Source organism: Oncorhynchus mykiss, chromosome 5 (assembly GCF_057628025.1).
Source record: "Oncorhynchus mykiss isolate SJ-2025 chromosome 5, ASM5762802v1, whole genome shotgun sequence".
Lineage (NCBI taxonomy): Eukaryota > Metazoa > Chordata > Actinopteri > Salmoniformes > Salmonidae > Oncorhynchus > Oncorhynchus mykiss.
Window position 1 is genome coordinate 38354365 of NC_143026.1, and position 18016 is coordinate 38372380.

The 18016-nt window shown below is 41.4% G+C and overlaps 1 protein-coding gene across 2 annotated transcripts in view; it reads right to left on the bottom strand.

Annotated features, from left to right (window-relative positions):
• The window catches only part of LOC110523760 (protein FAM222A-like), a 35902-nt gene extending 18845 nt beyond the window's left edge, over positions 1–17057 (bottom strand). Inside the window, exon 1 of one of the 2 annotated variants that reach the window (XM_021602751.3) lies at positions 16746–17057. Coding sequence is in view for 1 of the 2 variants with exons in the window: in XM_021602750.3 (XP_021458425.2) it covers positions 16742–16743 (2 nt within the window). In the remaining variant the exon portion in view is untranslated. Of the gene's footprint in view, positions 1–16741 lie in introns of both variants that reach the window. The other variant, XM_021602750.3, reaches the window with a different exon arrangement.
• Between the last annotated feature and the right edge of the window lie 959 nt (positions 17058–18016).

An 18016-nucleotide genomic window follows, 5' to 3' on the forward strand; every position in this document is an offset into this window, starting at 1 on the left:
ATTTTTCCTCAAATGAACCATGCAGTTTAACACCAGCCAATATGTACCTCAGCTCCTGATTTGACTTAAAAATCTCAGCTTAATCCCATAGATCTACTCAGCTCCTCCTCTTCTTCTGCCAACCAATCGCCTGGGAGCTTTATGCTCCCTATTATTTTTGTCTGCAAGGTCTCCACAGTGATGGATAAAAAATAAATAATAATAAAAAATAAAAAAGGGGACAAAGTTTGAGTGGCAAGGACAGTAAATCCTTGCCACTTTGGGGTGACACCAGTGGCTGCGATAAGAGGCGTTATCAGGCGTGATGCAGGTCCGCTGAGGGTATGCCACATTGATAAGACCCCTGGCTCTGCACTCCATCTTTTGTCTCCCAAGGTTTTCCCTGATAAGGACGTTTTGGCAGACAAATTGGCCGCTCCATCAATGATGGGCTAAGGGCTTTTTTTTTTTTGGGGGGGGGGGGGGGGGTGGGGTCTGCGGGAATGGCATTGGAAAATAAAATGTCTCATTTTACAAGTTATTGCCTTTTGTCCTGGGCTCGGGAAGAAAGAGGATTGTTTATTGGGAGATAACAAGGTCACTTTGAGAGGGAGAAGGGTTGTGATGGGGAGCTAGATGGCTGTCATGGTTTAAATGAACAGAGGTCTAAAAATGATCCTCTTATATTCTTACTGGATCCAGATGGTCCCCCAAGGACATGTAGTCTATCCTTCAGAGTAGCCTACCCTTGAGAGAGCAATTGATAAGGCACATAAACCTGATCTCTCTTATCTAGAAAGTTTGCCTTAGATTTACTGAAATCATTTGTCAGGCTGAAAAGGTCTTACACCAGGCAAAAATATTGTCAGTTTTCAGAATCACACAGTGAAAGTGACGTAGCCTAATAGTTTGTTTGACAGACCGTAAACACATCAGTTAGCATTATGAGCCAGGTATATTCCTCAAAATTTGTTTGCTTATGTAAACACCAGACAATTGTCACGCCTTGGCTGTTTATCTAGGAACCTGGCAGAAGAGAGTATCCTCCTTAGCTTCCTCCCTGATTTTTGCATCCATCAACAGTATGAGAGTCAGTTAGCGACTGATGAAGAGTGGGTTGACTTGGTGGCTGGCTGTCATTTGTGAAACACCCCTATGGGAGGAGGTCAGCGCTTGACTTGTACTGAAAAAAAGCACTGGTACTGTTTTTTAGGTGCAGGAACACAACAATGGCTTTGACCTAATGTTCTTTAGGGTGTTTTCACATGTGAAATTCAGCACCCTGGTTCGGCTTCCGGAAGTGTTTGTGATAATTCTACAGAATATGTTTTGCTTTCACAAGACCTTAAAATCGTTTCAGGTTGCAGTTAGCAAGATGCACATTACGTTAGCGAGCTAGCATGTTTACAACAGACAAAAAAAAATAAAAGGTTCCACGCCACTCACACTGCCGTGTCACAACACCTTGTACTCTGGGTCTTGGATCCACTACTCCCGCAGGTCCAGGATTAGTTTCAGGCAGAGTTCGTGAATTTACACTCGGTAACAGAATTACGGTAACGGAATTTGGTGCAGAGTTATATATCATGGGTCCCTGATCTGTACTACACAGAAATGTAGAATTATGGATATAAATGCCATTCTCTTCATGGTGATGTATGCTGAATAGGTACACAAAGTTAGAAATATGCAAGATCATAATTTGCATATATAGGTATTATTTTACATACTGGCTATTATTCTAATGAGTTCCTTCCCCAAACAAATTCTAATTTGTTAGTCAGGACCAACCAGTCCAAATCTGAACAATTTCTGTGTAGTACAGATCAGGGACCCATGATATATAATTCTGCACCAAATTCCGTTACCGTAATTCTGTTACCGAGTGTAAATCCACTTCACTTACTGTAGTTCAATAACCAAATTTTTTTTTCAAACTCAAGGTGTCATGTCATAGCTGACACCCCGTTCTTTCCGAAGACATTTGAATATTAAATTCGGAGCAGATATTTAAGAGCTTTGGGAAAACGTGAACGCATTTTAAAAAAACTGAGGGAGATTTTACCGTAACTCTGCTATAAACGTTGCATCTACGCAGTTCTTTTAGTGAATGTGTTTTTGTGAAATGTTTTGTGTAAATTGTTCAAAGTAGTCCTTGTGCATGGAGTTGTATGGCCTAGTTAAATAAAATGTAAATACAAAAAATCTACACCAAATACCCCAGACTGACAAATCAAAAATAAGACTTAAACATTTTTTTACATTTATTAAAATAAATAAAAACGAAACCATCACATACATTTTATTTAACTAGGCAAATCAGTTAGCCAAAGAGTTCAATATTGGTTTCCTCAAACAAGATAATCAAATCAAAATCAAATCAAAAGTATTTATATAGCCCTTCGTACATCAGCTGATATCTCAAAGTGCTGTACAGAAACCCAGCCTAAAACCCCAAACAGCAAGTAATGCAGGTGTAGAAGCACGGTGGCTAGGAAAAACTCCCTAGAAAGGCCCAAACCTAGGAAGAAACCTAGAGAGGAACCAGGCTAATAATCTTGTTCCTCATGGTCTAAGAGTCCTTTAGGCAAACTCCAAGTGGACTGTCATATGCCTTTTACTAAGGAGTGGCTTCCATCTGGCCACTCTACCATAAAGGCCTTATTGGTGGAGTGCTGCAGAGATGGTTGTCCTTCTGGAAGGTTTTCCCATCTTCACAGAGGAACTCTGGAGCTCTGTCAGAGTGACCATCGGGATCTTGATCACCTCCCTGACCAAGGCCCTTCTCCCCCGATTGCTAAGTCAGGCCAGGCAGCCAGCTCTAGGAAGAGTCTTGGTGGTTCCAAGCTTCTTCCATTTAAAAATGATGGAGGCCACTGTGTTCTTGGGGACCTTCAATGCTGCAGAATTGTTTTGGTACTCTTCCCCAGATCTGTGCCTCGACACAATCCCGTATTGGAGCTCTACAGACAATTCCTTCAACCTCATGGCTAGGTTTTTGCTCTGACATGCACTGTCAACTGTGGGACCTTCTATAGACTGGTGTGTGCCTTTCCAAATCATGTCCAATCAATTGAATTTACCACAGACGGACTCCAATCAAGTTGTAGAAACATCTCAAGGATGATCAATGGGAACAGGATGCACCGGAGCTCAATTTCCAGTCTCATAGCAAAAGATATAAATACATTATTTACGTAAGTATTCAGACATAGTTTTGCATTGTCATTATGGAGTATTGTATGGCGATTGATGAGGATTTTTTTTTTTAAATCAATTTTAGAATAAGGCTGTAATGTAACAAAATGTGGAAAAAGTCAAAGGGTCAGAATACTTTCTGAATGCACTGTATATGTATCACAGTACACTAGAGCACAATAATGTTCAGTACATTATACTGTACTCGTGTGCTCTACTGTACTATACTTTTCTTTACTGTACTCTACTGTGCTTCACGTACAGCACTGTCCAAACATGTAAAACATGGACGTCTATGATTGGTTCAGATTTGGTCCGGTCACCAATCACGGAGGCCTATGCTTACTCAAGGCCGGTCCAGACCAAAGATCAATGTCTGACGCGAAATCAAGGCCGGTCCGGAATGGTAAAAAAAGAAGACGTCTGTGGACATGGAAATCAGAGCCAGGATGGACTGACCAAATTTCAATGTCCATTGACGTCCTGTGTTGGTCGGTGCTCAGATGCTGGTTACAGTAAATAGAAAGTGTGTGTGTGTGTGTGGGGGGGGGGGGGGGGGGGCTAATGGGTAGGTATCAGTAAGCGCCAGGAGAGTTAACATTAACTGGAGAGAGGGAGGAGTTGTCCAGATGGTTTCAACACTCTCGCTTTGACGACCATACAACAGAAGGAAATGAGTTATGAGCTGAACATAGCATAACAGAATGCCAGTGGAAGGTAGGACAGTAGCAGGTGACCCAACTGCGAATACTATGATTTAGCCATTGTAGCCAAATCAATTGTATTAATTCCATTACTGTTTTGTCCGTAATTATGTTACTGATTTGGTAACAGAACTACACATTTTAATCACTTAATAATGCAGAATCAAACATTGAGATCAGTAAAAAGAATAAGTAATTGGCAGGTCTACCTTTACTTACTTCTGTGAACATTCATTATCCTGTCTCCTCATGAAGGAGAAAAATGTGAAAATATCTTAAGATACATGGATTTCTTGGTCATGGAATTACAAGGCACAAGGCAATGCTTCTTAAAACTTACAGAAGGCAAAAAAAGTATCCAAAACTAAATATAAAAGTGCTGATATTAGTTGGCAGCAGGGTTTTCGTTAGCCGTCAATGAAACCGTTCCTGGCCAAAATGACCAGGAGAAAAAAAATCCCATTGCAAAATAATTATTTTAATTGATTGACGTAAATACATTTGACCGTCAGGCTTATCCGTACACAATGTGAGCTGGAGGCAGTATGCATGTTTGAATGTTTTATTTAATATTATTCGGCATGTCTTACCTTGCTTTAATGTAGCCTATTGGCAAAATATGACCATGGAAACATGGAGGCAATTCATTTAAAAACACTTCATAGGCAGCGCATGAGTTTCAAGTTTGGGGAAGCTTTATCCTACCATTTCTACCATTCTGCGTGCCAGTTATGATTTTCATATGCGCATTTTCATGGAACAGTTATTTCAATCATAATAATTTATTTTCTCAAAATCATTGAATTAAAATGATCAAATGTAAAAGTTAAGTCAACTAATGTGACTTTGCCATATGCACACATTGACACACCGAGATCCATTGTTGGCTAGAGAAAAAGGGGGTCATGAAACTCATTGCCTATAGGCCATTGCTCTGTCACACTGAGGATTGGTGATTATCAAGAGGGAGATTGCTAGAAAGATTTATTCAAATAGCTTACTGTGAGGAACTATCGTTTTAATATATCATCATTTGCAATGGATGTTAAAAAAACACTTTACTACATTTCCAAGCAGGACAGGTACTTCTATGCATCCTCAGGCACGTGCGCTCCCTCAACATTGACAGGACAGAGAAACCAGACATGCTCATTGATCACTCCTCACATGGTGTACTCCAAACAAAAGACAACGAAGAAAAATATCATAAATTATGGTTATGATATAAACCAAAACTGGCAGAAGTGCAGCAGGTTGTGAACTCTGCAAACAACGTTGACTCAGAATGAGAATTGTAAATGACTAATTACATGTATTAACAGAAATTAATGCAACCAAATGACAGGGATTAACGGTAGATTTACTACTTGTGACAAACTCAGCAAAAAAAAAGAAACGGCCCTTTTTCAGGATCCTGTCGTTCAAAGATAATTCGTAAAAATTCAAATAAATTCACAGATCTTCAATGTAAAGGGTTTAAACACTGTTTCCCTTGCTTGTTCAATGAACCATAAACAATTCATGAACATGCACCTGTGGAACGGTCATTAAGACACTAACAGACGGTAGGCAATTAAGAACACAATTACGAAAACGTAGGACACTAAAGAGGCCTTTCTACTGACTCTGAAAAACAGCAAAAGAAAGATGCCCAGGATCCCTGCTCATCTGCGTGAACGTGCCTTAGGCATGCTGCATGGAGGCATGAGGACTGCATATGTGGCCAGGGCAATAAATTGCAATGTCCATACTGTGAAATGCCTAAGACAGTGCTACAGGGAAACAGGAAAGATAGCTGATCGTCCTCGCAGTGACAGACCACGTGTAACAACACCTGCACAGGATCGATACATCCGAACTTCACACCTGTGGGACAGGTACAGGATGGCAACAACTGCCCGAGTTACACCAGGAATACACATTCCTTCCATCAGTGCTCAGACTGTTCGCAATAGGCTGAGAGAGGATGGACTGAGGGCATGTAGGCCTGTTGTAAGGCAGGTCCTCACCAGACATCACCGGCAACAACGTCGTCTATGCACACAAACCCACCGTCACTGGACCAGCCAGGACTCCCAGGACTGGCAAAGAGTGCTCTTCACTGATGAGTCGCGGTTTTGTCTCACCAGGGGTGATGGTCGGATTCGCGTTTATCGTCGAAGGAATGAGCGTTACACCGAGGCCGGTACTCTGGAGCGGGATCGATTTGTAGGTGGAGGGTCCGTCATGGTCTGGGGCGGTGTGTCACAGCATCATCGGACTGAGCTTGTTGTCATTGCAGGCAATCTCAACGCTGTACGTTACAGGGAAGGCATCCTCCTCCCTCATGTGGTACCCTTCCTGTAGGCTCATCCTGACATGACCCTCCAGCATGACAATGCCAACAGCCATACTGCTCGTTCTGTGCGTGATTTTCTGCAAGACAGGAATGTCAGTGTTCTGCCATGGCCAGCGAAGAGCCCGAATCTCAATCCCATTGAGCACGCCTGGGACCTGTTGGATTGTAGGGTGAGGGCTAGGACCATTCTAACCAGAAATGTCTGGGAACTTGCAGGTGCCTTGGTGGAAGAGTGGGGTAACATCTCACAGCAAGAACTGGCAAATCTGGTCCAGTCCATGAGTAGGAAATGCACTGCAGTACTTAATGCAGCTGGTGGCCACAGATACGGACTGTTAATTTAGATTTTTCCCCCCCCTTTGTTCAGGGACACATTATTCCATTTCTGTTAGTCACATGTCTGTGGAACTTGTTCAGTTTTTCTCAGTTGTTGAATCTTATGTTCATACAAATATTTACACGTTAAGTTTGCTGAAAATAAACACTGTTGACAGCGAGAGGACGTTTATTTTTTTTGCTGAGTTTATATTATGGGGAATTTATTAAAAAAATAAAATGGGCAAACAATTCACACAATGAAAGCGAAATAATTGGCGGGAGACAGCTGAGCCATTCTGGAGAGAGACTGACCTATATCGTCACCACACACACTCTTCTTGTCAAAATGTGAAATTATACTCAGATATTTGATGCTTTTCACATACAGTCGCAAGTCAATAATCAGCTAAGGCTATTGCCACACATGCTGCCCAAATTGCGGGCTTCCCAAATACGCATACGAGCTTGTGATTTGAAACAATCCACAGGTATTTTTAAAGAATCTAATGATCCTCAATTCCTCTGTGCTAATCCATGCTTCTGGTGAACTATTTTGAATGATTTTATTTATTTCTGGATCAAGGAGTAATTATATAATTTGGGCAAATTTACCCCCCCCCCCCCCCCCCCCCATTTACTCCACTATTGGACCCACAGCTATGCCATTTCTCTCCTGTTCTATTGGTTTTCATGTAAACTTTATTTAGTTGTCCAGAAGCCAATCCTAGTCACATTAACAACCTATCCTAGTCATATTAACAACCTATCCTAGTCACATTAACAACCTATCCTAGTCACATTAACAACCTATCCTAGTCACATTAACAACCTATCCTAGTCACATTAACAACCTATCCTAGTCACATTAACAACCTATCCTAGTCACATTAACAACCTATCCTAGTCACATTAACAACCTATCCTAGTCACATTAACAACCTATCCTAGTCACATTAACAACCTATCCTAGTCACATTAACAACCTATCCTAGTCACATTAACAACCTATCCTAGTCACATTAACAACCTATCCTAGTCACATTAACAACCTATCCTAGTCACATTAACAACCTATCCTAGTCACATTAACAACCTATCCTAGTCACATTAACAACCTATCCTAGTCACATTAACAACCTATCCTAGTCACATTAACAACCTATCCTAGTCACATTAACAACCTATCCTAGTCACATTAACAACCTATCCTAGTCACATTAACAACCTATCCTAGTCACATTAACAACCTATCCTAGTCACATTAACAACCTATCCTAGTCACATTAACAACCTATCCTAGTCATATTAACAACCTATCCTAGTCATATTAACAACCTATCCTAGTCATATTAACAACCTATCCTAGTCATATTAACAACCTATCCTAGTTGTTGCATCTTTAGATCCCCCCTCTTTTCATAGTTTTCCCGCGAATTGCATTTTGGCAAATGTTTGAAAAGGACGTTTCATTGGCTGCTTCATTACATGAGTTGCATGTTCTGTTCAGATGCATTACCAGAATCGACATGTGATTTCTGTCATTCTGAGCACCGGGGGTAGACGCCTTAATTTCTTATGAACCCAATGCATATGGGTCCAGAAAATGTCTCAAGTAGCCAGTCAATTTAAAATATTCCCCGTCACGTTGTCAGGTGTCACATTTTCCTAACAGTCACCCTGGTTGGCAGGGGTCTTCGCTTCAACATTATTGTGTTTTGATGTATTTCTAATAGATGGATTGGTTGTTTAGAAACAAAACCGACACGTGTGCAACTATGGGGCAAAACAGACAGGGTTGGCTTAGCTTGTTGCCGACATGTATATTATATTTAGTCTCCAAATACATTTGCAAAACGAGCACTTGTTGTCTATCAAATACATTGTTGCTGTTAACTAGCTAGCGGATTTTTGCCCTATTGGCATCGACATGAAATCAGTCAAAACACCTTAAAACAAGACATGGTATCAAGAACATAATACAAACTTACTGAAATGAGCCACCTACGATTCCCCACGTGGCAGCTTCCTGTCATTGTTGCTAGCAATCTGACCATTCAGAATCATAACAAATCACAGCTTCCGCCCCATCGATGGGCACACATCATTTTTCATGGCGTTTCCAGCCAACCCTTCTATCTTAAGACTTTTTCATGGTAGATGTTTTCTAAGAGCCCCTTTCCTATCTGTTTGACTAGAAATTAAAGCCATTGCCTTATTTTTAAGATGGAAAATGGTTGAAAAATGTATCTATGTATAATTTCCTCAAAATATAGACAGCCTTCACTTGACACCCAATTTGATATCCTCTTATGAACTTCACATTGGTGCTCATGGGTCCTTTTACATGGAAATTACGCAGATAAAAAGGCGGTGATCTGCCTGACCTTCCAGACGCTTCTCTCCTCTGAACAGCCTCTAGGGCCTTGACTGGAGCAGAGTAACATTGCCCTGTGACCCTTCCTTTCAATACTAAAACGCACAGACAAAAAAAAAAAAAAAAAACACAAACTCGCTAACCCCCCTCCCTCTACCCCTCCACCCCATTCCTCCCCCAATCCCCTCAGCTTGTCTTTGCAGTTCTTAGAATCCTCAGTTAATAATTAGATTATCATGAAAAAAGGTTTAGGCTGAGTGCCCTTTTCACTCTCTAGTTGGATTCATTTGAGTGCTGTGCTAACGTCCTTCCTTCCCTAACCACTGTGAAATCCCTGACAGGTCCAAATGCAAACACAGACACAGGAGGTACACAAACTTCATACAGTAACGTTGACCTAATTTAACTTTATGTCTCTACACTGAGTGGCCTCCTTACAGCGTCATCACTCTGAATAGCAGAGCTATAACCTTGCAAAGAGCGGTCAGCCACCTACAGGATCTTTACAACCTGAAATGTATGCACCCTGCATCAACGGTGTTACAGTACACTGGTAAAAAAAAAAACATTGGATAAGACTCACCATTAGTGATGTGGTCACAAAGACCTGCAAAACCACAGGTTCTGTTTGGGGATGACAGTAAAAATGGGTGTAAAATGACTGCTTTAAAAGCACTGAAAATGCAGGAGGTTTTGTGAATAATCCATGCCAAAAGTGAGCCCTAAAGTATTAACAACAAGTTCCATCAATGACCTGCAATGCCAGACTGATGGTCTTTAAGTGTGACTGCAAGCTATCTACTGACTCTCAAAGGCCTCCTCTGAATGTACCAAAGCGATGGAGCCAGGGAGACAGGGCAAGCAGTCTGGTCTGAGTCTAAGACAGACTGACAGACAGCACTGCTACTGCAGCTGCCGGTTTCATCTCTGCACCCCCCCCCCCCCCCCCCCCCCCCCATGCATTTTTAATGGAATCTATTACTCCCGGATTAGCCGATAAGAGCCATCCTGTTTCAATTCTATAATAGTTTCCATAATTGGTATCAGAACATGGTTTGAGAGAGACACATTTTTTTCCTCTTATGCACTATTTTTCTTGAACAAAAAAAAGAAAACAAGGTTGAACTGCAGGACATCCAAACAACCCAGAACAGCTCTGCTCCACACAATGAGCGTGCACAAGGCCTGAGGCCGACAACAATGAGCCTCATTTCCATTGAGATTAGCTTCTATAAAAAGGTATTACAACGGTGTTAAGCAGGGTTTGGAGGATTGTTATTTCTATACAATGCATGCACTTGCTCGAAAATGTATGGAAAATAAATACAATGGGTCGATATGAATATCCCTCGAGAGACTTCTGGCAGATGCATTTTGAGAGCGGGAGGGTATGAGAAGCCTAGACTCAGTAGAGTATTCAAATTCAGTTAAACGTTTCTTTAGACCTTGGCCAAGTACATGCAAAAGCAAAAAATAATAATTGCAAACCAAAAATAAAATTCTCCACTAGAATGAAAGAAAAATATATATTTTACCACAGGACACATTGTCAACTTGGGGGGAGTAGGTAACCTGAACATACAGCCCATGTAGGCTAATCATAAATCCCATGAACTCGTTCAGTTCTGTCAGGGCATCATTAACGGTTCTCACAGTAGGGAGCCTTGGTACAGAGCCTTGGGCTCCCTCAACCCTGTCCTTGCACAGGTGCCAAGGTAAAATCACTGCTCGTGCTTTGGGCATGGAGCCTGGCAATAGCCGAGGGAGCATGAAAAGTAAACAGGGCCTTATCTTATCCTCATCCCACACACCGACTGGATAACCCTGGGGAACATTGGCCAACCTTGACTTCTAGTGTGTGTGTGATATATACACACACAGAGAGTTAGTGAGGCAGAGTGCACAGACAGATCTCTCCCGTCAGTTGTCCATACAGATGTTCGTCAACAAAATGCCCCATTCCTGAGCTTCCCGTCCCACACCACTGACACTTTGTATTGGCTGCATCAGAGATCATTATTTAGTCTGCCTCTATTAATAACCAACAATAATATTTACGTTGATATGCCCGCTGTGTGCTCTGCATGTAAATGTCATCATAATGTAAAATATAATAAATGTTTATTAATTGTGGAATACCACATTGGATGGCCTTGAATTTGGAATAAATGCTTTCACGACAAAATACAGTTCCTCTGTATGACATGTTAGACTTTGTGCTTCCCATAAAGCCTGCTCTTTTACCCTGAACAGTGTCTGACAGGTTTTAATGGGTGTGGGTGGGCTGACAAATGGGCAGAGAGAGAGAGAGGACTGCTCACTGAGGGCACTGACAAGATGCCTGGATCTAATCAAAACACACCTTAAGCTATCAGACCACAGCCCAACAACTACAGCCATAACAGATGTTTGTTTACAATGAATCAACTTGAGAAATGGTCCATGCCTTACAAAAACATTCATATTATGCTGCGGGTACTCAAGCTTTCTGACAGAAGAAGCTTTGACAAACAAAGAAAATCCCAAGTCATTGTAATGAGCACTGTTCAAAAGCTAGCTAGGGTTAAAACATACACACAACGTCAGAGCAATAACTATCCGTTTTGATCTACAGATGCTTTGCGTCTATGATCCGCCCACTGACTGCCAGTCTCACCTGCTGGGAGTGGAAACCCAAAAAGATGAACCCAGGCAATAATCAAAAGGCCTGTCTTTGTCTTTAATCAGTTAGAGCACACATGGGAGAGATGGAAGCTTTTCTAGTCAAAACATAGTGACAGATGTTCTTCTGTCTCTCTCTACAGATTAGCATGGTTGGTGAAGAGTCTACAGAACCAGACTAGACTGGACTGGCTTATACCGCAGACAGGGCAGACTAAAGTCAAGTTAGACCTCTCGTGAATATTCTCATAGACCATCTCAAGCAATCATTGTTACTGGGCTTTACAAGTACTTTGATTGAGTTTATGCTCTCAATCTGGCCAAGAACAAATCCTTTAACTAGTCTTTGTATGTCCTTAGGGTTTAATAATCCATTTTTCCATCAAGATCCTAACTGTTTGTTTTGCTTACCCACCCTCTAGAGACAGTGGCAGCTATGCCTGCCTGATGAGACTTTGTCTACAAAAGGAAAAATGTTCCTACAGTATAGCTTTGGCTACAGTGCCTTTCACTGCCAAACTCCTCCATACCCCCCCCCCCCCCCCCCCTCTCCTGTCAGAGCAGGCAAGGCCATTCATTATGCTGTTAAGGGTCACTGATTCCTTCAAGTCATTAAACATTTTAATAAAAACAGAGAAGTCATGAGAAAAGATTGGCAAAATGCTCCCTGCAGGGTAATCACACTGGAGAGAACTCCTTTTCCACACTTAATGATAAGCTCTGGTCCTCACAGGGCGGCATGGAAAAACCAAACTGTTCTTGGAGAAAGAGGACTTTAGTCCCTGGACTAATCCAAAATGACCTCTGCCTGCTGCCTTCCCAGTAAGGGCAGATAACATTGCTTCGCGTGCAATCAGGCAGTATGTGTATTCTTTGAGGTTTCTGAGCACCATAATGTACACAAAACAACGGGCTGTTTCAAATGGCAAGCACAGCAACGACAGCCCCCAGGGCTCCCCCTCCCCAATGACCCCAGAGATCCAATCCTCTAACCCCCACCCTTAACCCCCTGTCTCTTAGCCTCCTCATCCCATCAAAATAAAATAAAAAGACCAATTAGGCAGATTTCAAAAGATGGCAGCTAGCTCATAATTACACATGACATTGTTAGGAGATAAAAGGTGATTACTATGGATGCATGGGAGAAACAGCTTAGCAACCAAGCCATTGACAATATCCTTTTAAGCAGAGCAGGGTGATTGGCCGTCCATGCACTCTCTGAGGTCACTTTACCTCCACTGACTCTCTCGATCTCACAAACACAAAAAGAGCAAACAGTCACTGGGCAGGAAACACAAATTCCCAATATTAGGTTAACATCAACAAACCATCTTGGTAATAATAGCCATTTTGTTTTGCCCCATGACTAGGCCTAATAGCCTAGCTGTGTGTTGGATATGAAGCGCAAAGGACTGCATAAAGGGAAAGACTGGTTGAACATATCAATTCTATCTTGCAGTTCACCGGCACTTGAGAGTGGGTGGGCCTCCTGCAGAGTAACTACGGGATACATAATACAATGTGATATTCGTGTAGCCCCTACCTGTGGTGGTGCAGAATTATTTTCAATGTCTTTTTTGTCATCACTCTTTCTTTCTTTCTTTTAGCCGGTGGAGAAATTTGGGGTGTGCATGTCACCTACACACTCCAAAATAATTTCCAAATCTCTTGGTGAAATGATAGCAGCTAAGATATTCATAGAACTCCAGGCTAAATATGCACAAACCTCATTGGTTTGAAACCTAGCAGAGCATAACATGCAACAAAGAGGCATAACATACTATCCATCCATTATCCCTGCACATTGTAAATATGGCACTGAAACTGACCCTGTATGTAGTATGCTTACTTACTTACTTTATCATGTTCTTCTTATTTCTTGTGTTTTTTTGTTCTACCTTAAGTTATTTTTAGTATTGTTATTGATTACTGCATTGTTGGGTTTTTGCAAGAAATGCATTTCACTGTACTTGTGCACGTGACATTAAAACCTGAAAACTTGGGTGGCTAGACGAGTGGACCGGGGGGCCAACGCAGAACCTTCAAAAGAGCTACTCCTATGGTGACCTGCATGGAGAACAGAGAGAAACTAGCCAGCAGATGACAAATCCCCATCATGGATCAGGAGATAAAATGCTGAATGGGCGTGAGGTGATCTGTTGAAAACCCCAGGGAGAAGTACACATGACTGTTTGTAATTCTACCCGCTAGCCTCTGATACACTGACTACAGGCTGGCCAAGCCATAAAAAGCTACGCGTTTTAACTGTTTCTCAGATCAAGAAAAAGCACAAGCCAAGCCAATATCTAGAATGTTAATTAGAGCAGAGTATGCCGATATATTAGTTTTGCTACTAGGCTACTCAGTAAAATGTCTGACATCCCCACTAGGCCTGGGTTATATCACTCCAGTATAATAAACACAAGCACACTTTCCATCCTCCAACCCAAATGTTCCCCAAAATGAAGGATGTTGTCTGTCAAAACCAATACAGACATTACAGGCAAAGCCAAAGCAATTTCAGAGTAATTACATTGACTTTATGCTCAGTCATATATTAAACATACAGCACTACACACAGAGTGGCAGCTGAAAGTAACATTTTTTTGCCACTGCTATTCAAACTGCAGACTTGACAGAATTATTAAAGTAGAGCCCAGTCAAACGGATTGAATGTCAACTCAAGATGTGTGAATAAAGCAATTTCCTTAGTGGGGATGTGGGGGAGGGTAAGTCAGAGCATTTTTCATTTAGTTTAATTACATTCGCTCTACTCAAAAGGCCATAATGTTTATTTCATGATTTAAATATATTCAGAGGCAATCCCATAATGATGCTAAATTATGTGAGTGGGCAGGAGTGGGAGCAGGTCCTCCCTAATTTAGTTTCAGATGCTTTATGGTATAACATTTATACAGACAGAGGCCTTTCAGGTACTGAGGCAAGAGACATGGAGACGGATGGAATGAGTTCTCAGGACTATTCATCATCAGTGCTTGACTTGGACAGGAGCTCACTGGAGCCAAGTACCGGCACCTCAAATGTTCTACAGCTAAAGCTTATAGAATATTAGCTCAAAAGTATTGTGGAGCTCCTGCACCTAAATATAAACAAAATGAGTACCGGCACCTATTTCAGTCCAAGTCAAGTACTGTCCATCATACATATGGCCTGATGGGCTTCAAAAGACGACATTGAGATCATAAACTGAAAACTTTGCATTTCAGACTTAGTCTGGTTAAAATGTGCTTTTAAAGATGTTTTCAATAAAAAATGTTTTAGTTTTGTCATTGCCAGAAAAGTCAGATAGTAGAGTAAGTTGTTAATTTGCCATGATGCCGCTCTTTTATTGCTAAACCTCAGACGGGAAGAAGATGTGACCGCTCTCTACCCAATAAATGATCTGACACCACCAGGAAAGCATGCAGGATAGAATTTCACACCTCGGCATATTATCCATGGCCCTTTACTGTGGCCAACCTTCAGCTCTGCCTCTAGGTGCAATGAGGTGTGAGGATTCCTCCTCCGGCTTTGCCAATAGACGTGGAAGATAGCCTTCGGATGCAGCTTTGAAGGGCCAATAATATACTTCAAAGCATTTCCTGTAACCACTGGGTTTCTGACACATAAGTCCTCCTTTATTGCAGGCTGTACATCTGCCAAAAAAAACCATTCTGCTCACCTCAGAGACAGAGTGGAACTTCATGCCAGAGTAGACCCGTTTGGAGCTTTCAATCAGTGACTGGTTCCATAGTGGGCGGAAGTAGTTTGGGGGTGCCGTGCTGAAGACCTCTATATTGGTCCGCTAATACAACTAGTAAAAGGCCCAGTGGGTACATTTTTTGGAAAAGTCTGATAATTATCTGTACAAAAACAAGTTACTGATAATACTTGTGGAATAAAAAAAACAATTACCTGATATATGTTTTCCAGTTTCTTGAAATACTTTGCAACTTATTTCTGTGAAAACTGAAATGCCTTATTCATTCCTCTTCCATTTTAGCATATGCTCTTATCCAGAGCAACTTACAGTAGTGAGTGCATACATTTTCATACTGGTCCCGCAGGAATCAAACCCACAACCCTAGCATTGCGAGCGCCATGCTCTACCAGCTGAGCCACATGAGTACTCAATTACTGTATTGCACATTGTTTTTCTTCATGGTGATGGAAAGTCTACAGGTACAAACCTAGATGACCAGCCTATGTACTATACAGTAATGTACATTTACATTGTGGTTTGTAAAGACGGTAGATTAACACTGCACAAAACATTGTAGTTTTCCATGTTATTTGACCAAGAAAAATATTGAATTTGATGTGGAGGTTTTGTGTCTTTATCCATAACTTTGCACCTTTTGATGTAAATGTTTGAGGTTAGGGTTTTGTTTTTTCTGGAGTCCATTAGAATGACAATTGCAGAAAAAGGGGCAGGGCAACAACTAGTCTGCTAATACTAGTAAAAAAATATTTTTTATTTTAAATTATTTTTTAGGGGGTGGAGCAGTACCCTCCGCAGCTATGACTAGTTCCAAATGCGCACAAAGGGGGAACTGAAAAACGCTAGTCTAATACTCAACATACATTTAAAGAATAAACTTAGCAGTTAGGTATCTGGATATGCCTTAATACGGAGCGGAACATCAAAAACATGAAAGTAGCCTTCCACCCTGTGTCCCAGTCCAATATATGTAATATTCTAGTATTACTCCAAATCTGTCCCACAGTCTCTCGAACTAGGTCCAATAGATGCCGCAATCGGGGGCAGAGTGTTTCCATAAAACAGTTAATCAAAAGGAAAGTAATTCTAGACTACAGGACAAATAATGAACAAGTCTAGACTGGGTCTGGGACCATACGCATATTAGTGGGCTACTGGTCTCATTGCGCACAAGACATTGATGGATTAACTTAATTAATTCACCTTTATTTGATCCAAGTAGAACAATCTAGGCAATATAAATGCACCACGTTTCATAAAAGGAGATTGATTTCCCTCCCATTCCCATAATTCTTAAGGTCTACAAATCTTAACCATAGCCTAGTAAAATGAATGCACCTGCTGATGACCGCAAACAATGCATTAAACTGAATCGATAGCCTGGCGAGATTATGACAAATGAAGTAATGCAACGAAGACTAGAATAGGACATAAAAACTATTTCTTACATACAGTGTTCAGTGTTATCATAAGGCTTGTTTATCTTTGGCTCGCCACTGCTGGATGCTTGTTCCCCTGTTCGGAAGGCGTATTTCCTTTTCCAAAGAGACGTTGCTGAAGTCCGATGAGACTGGGAATTATCGGTCTGAAAATATCCATGAGAACCACTTTTAAAAAGTATGTTCGAAATGCCAAATGGGTTGATATTGAAAATAAATTCGTTTGTAGCTATATTCAGCTCAATTTGTCTCCCATGTCCTCTTCTCTCCCCAAAGCCGACCGAAATGAAAGATGTCGAAGTGCAAGGAATGAATTCTCCCGACTGCACAAACCGGGCATCCGACCAATCAATTAAGAGTACATTTGAATATTCCCACGGCTCAACCAATCGTTTGAAACAGAAGGCGGTAACCACGGTGACGCCGCAAGCGTCTAGGTGAGCACGTTGTTATTTCGCGGAAAAACTTAAAGGGGTATTGCATGGCTTCTGTCAGGGTCTCACTCTACAACAAAGGAGATTCAAATATGTTTAATTTACTCATGGTTGTTCGATTAGCACATGATCGAACACAAATGTAACCTACACCAATAGATAGATGGTTTCTGAAATAAGCCGTTTTGAGTGTCATCAATTAGGCTACCACAAAAATTAAGCCTCCACTAAAAGGCTTTCCAGCTGGCCTTAAGGCTTCAGCATGCTTCAGTTCAGCTGGCGCCTAGATTTAGCTAGCCAAACCGAACGAGTGTGCTTGCATACTTCGTTAAAAGACCTTAGCTAAAACATTTTTTAAAAGCTACATTAGTACTGTTTGTCCATTTTGAGACCCTGTAGACAGTATACACTTCCTCAAAATAGTACAAATTAATCTAAGATAACTCAAGAAATCTGTCATTAATTTTGAAGATTTTGCCAAAGAGATCTTAGTGGGGCAATTTTACATCTCAGGGACAGATCCAAATGTACTGGGGGGAGGGGCTGGTCCAACTCAAGGTGTCATAAAAAAATAAGTGCGCCCCCCTCCCCAAAGTAAAACATATTTTTACATGACCCTCCCCTTGTACTGTAAAATAAATGGAACACCCTCCCCCTCATCAAATTAACTCAAAATAATGTTTACAACCACAAATAACAATAGCTGTGTTTATAAATGTGGATGGACTTTTGTGTCACAGTCGATGCCACGCAGGGCTACGGCCAGAGACCACAGACGAGCTCCCTCTCCCTGCCTGTTTCATTACACTACAATCAGAACCGGCTGCAGACAATTATCAGCCAGGGGGGA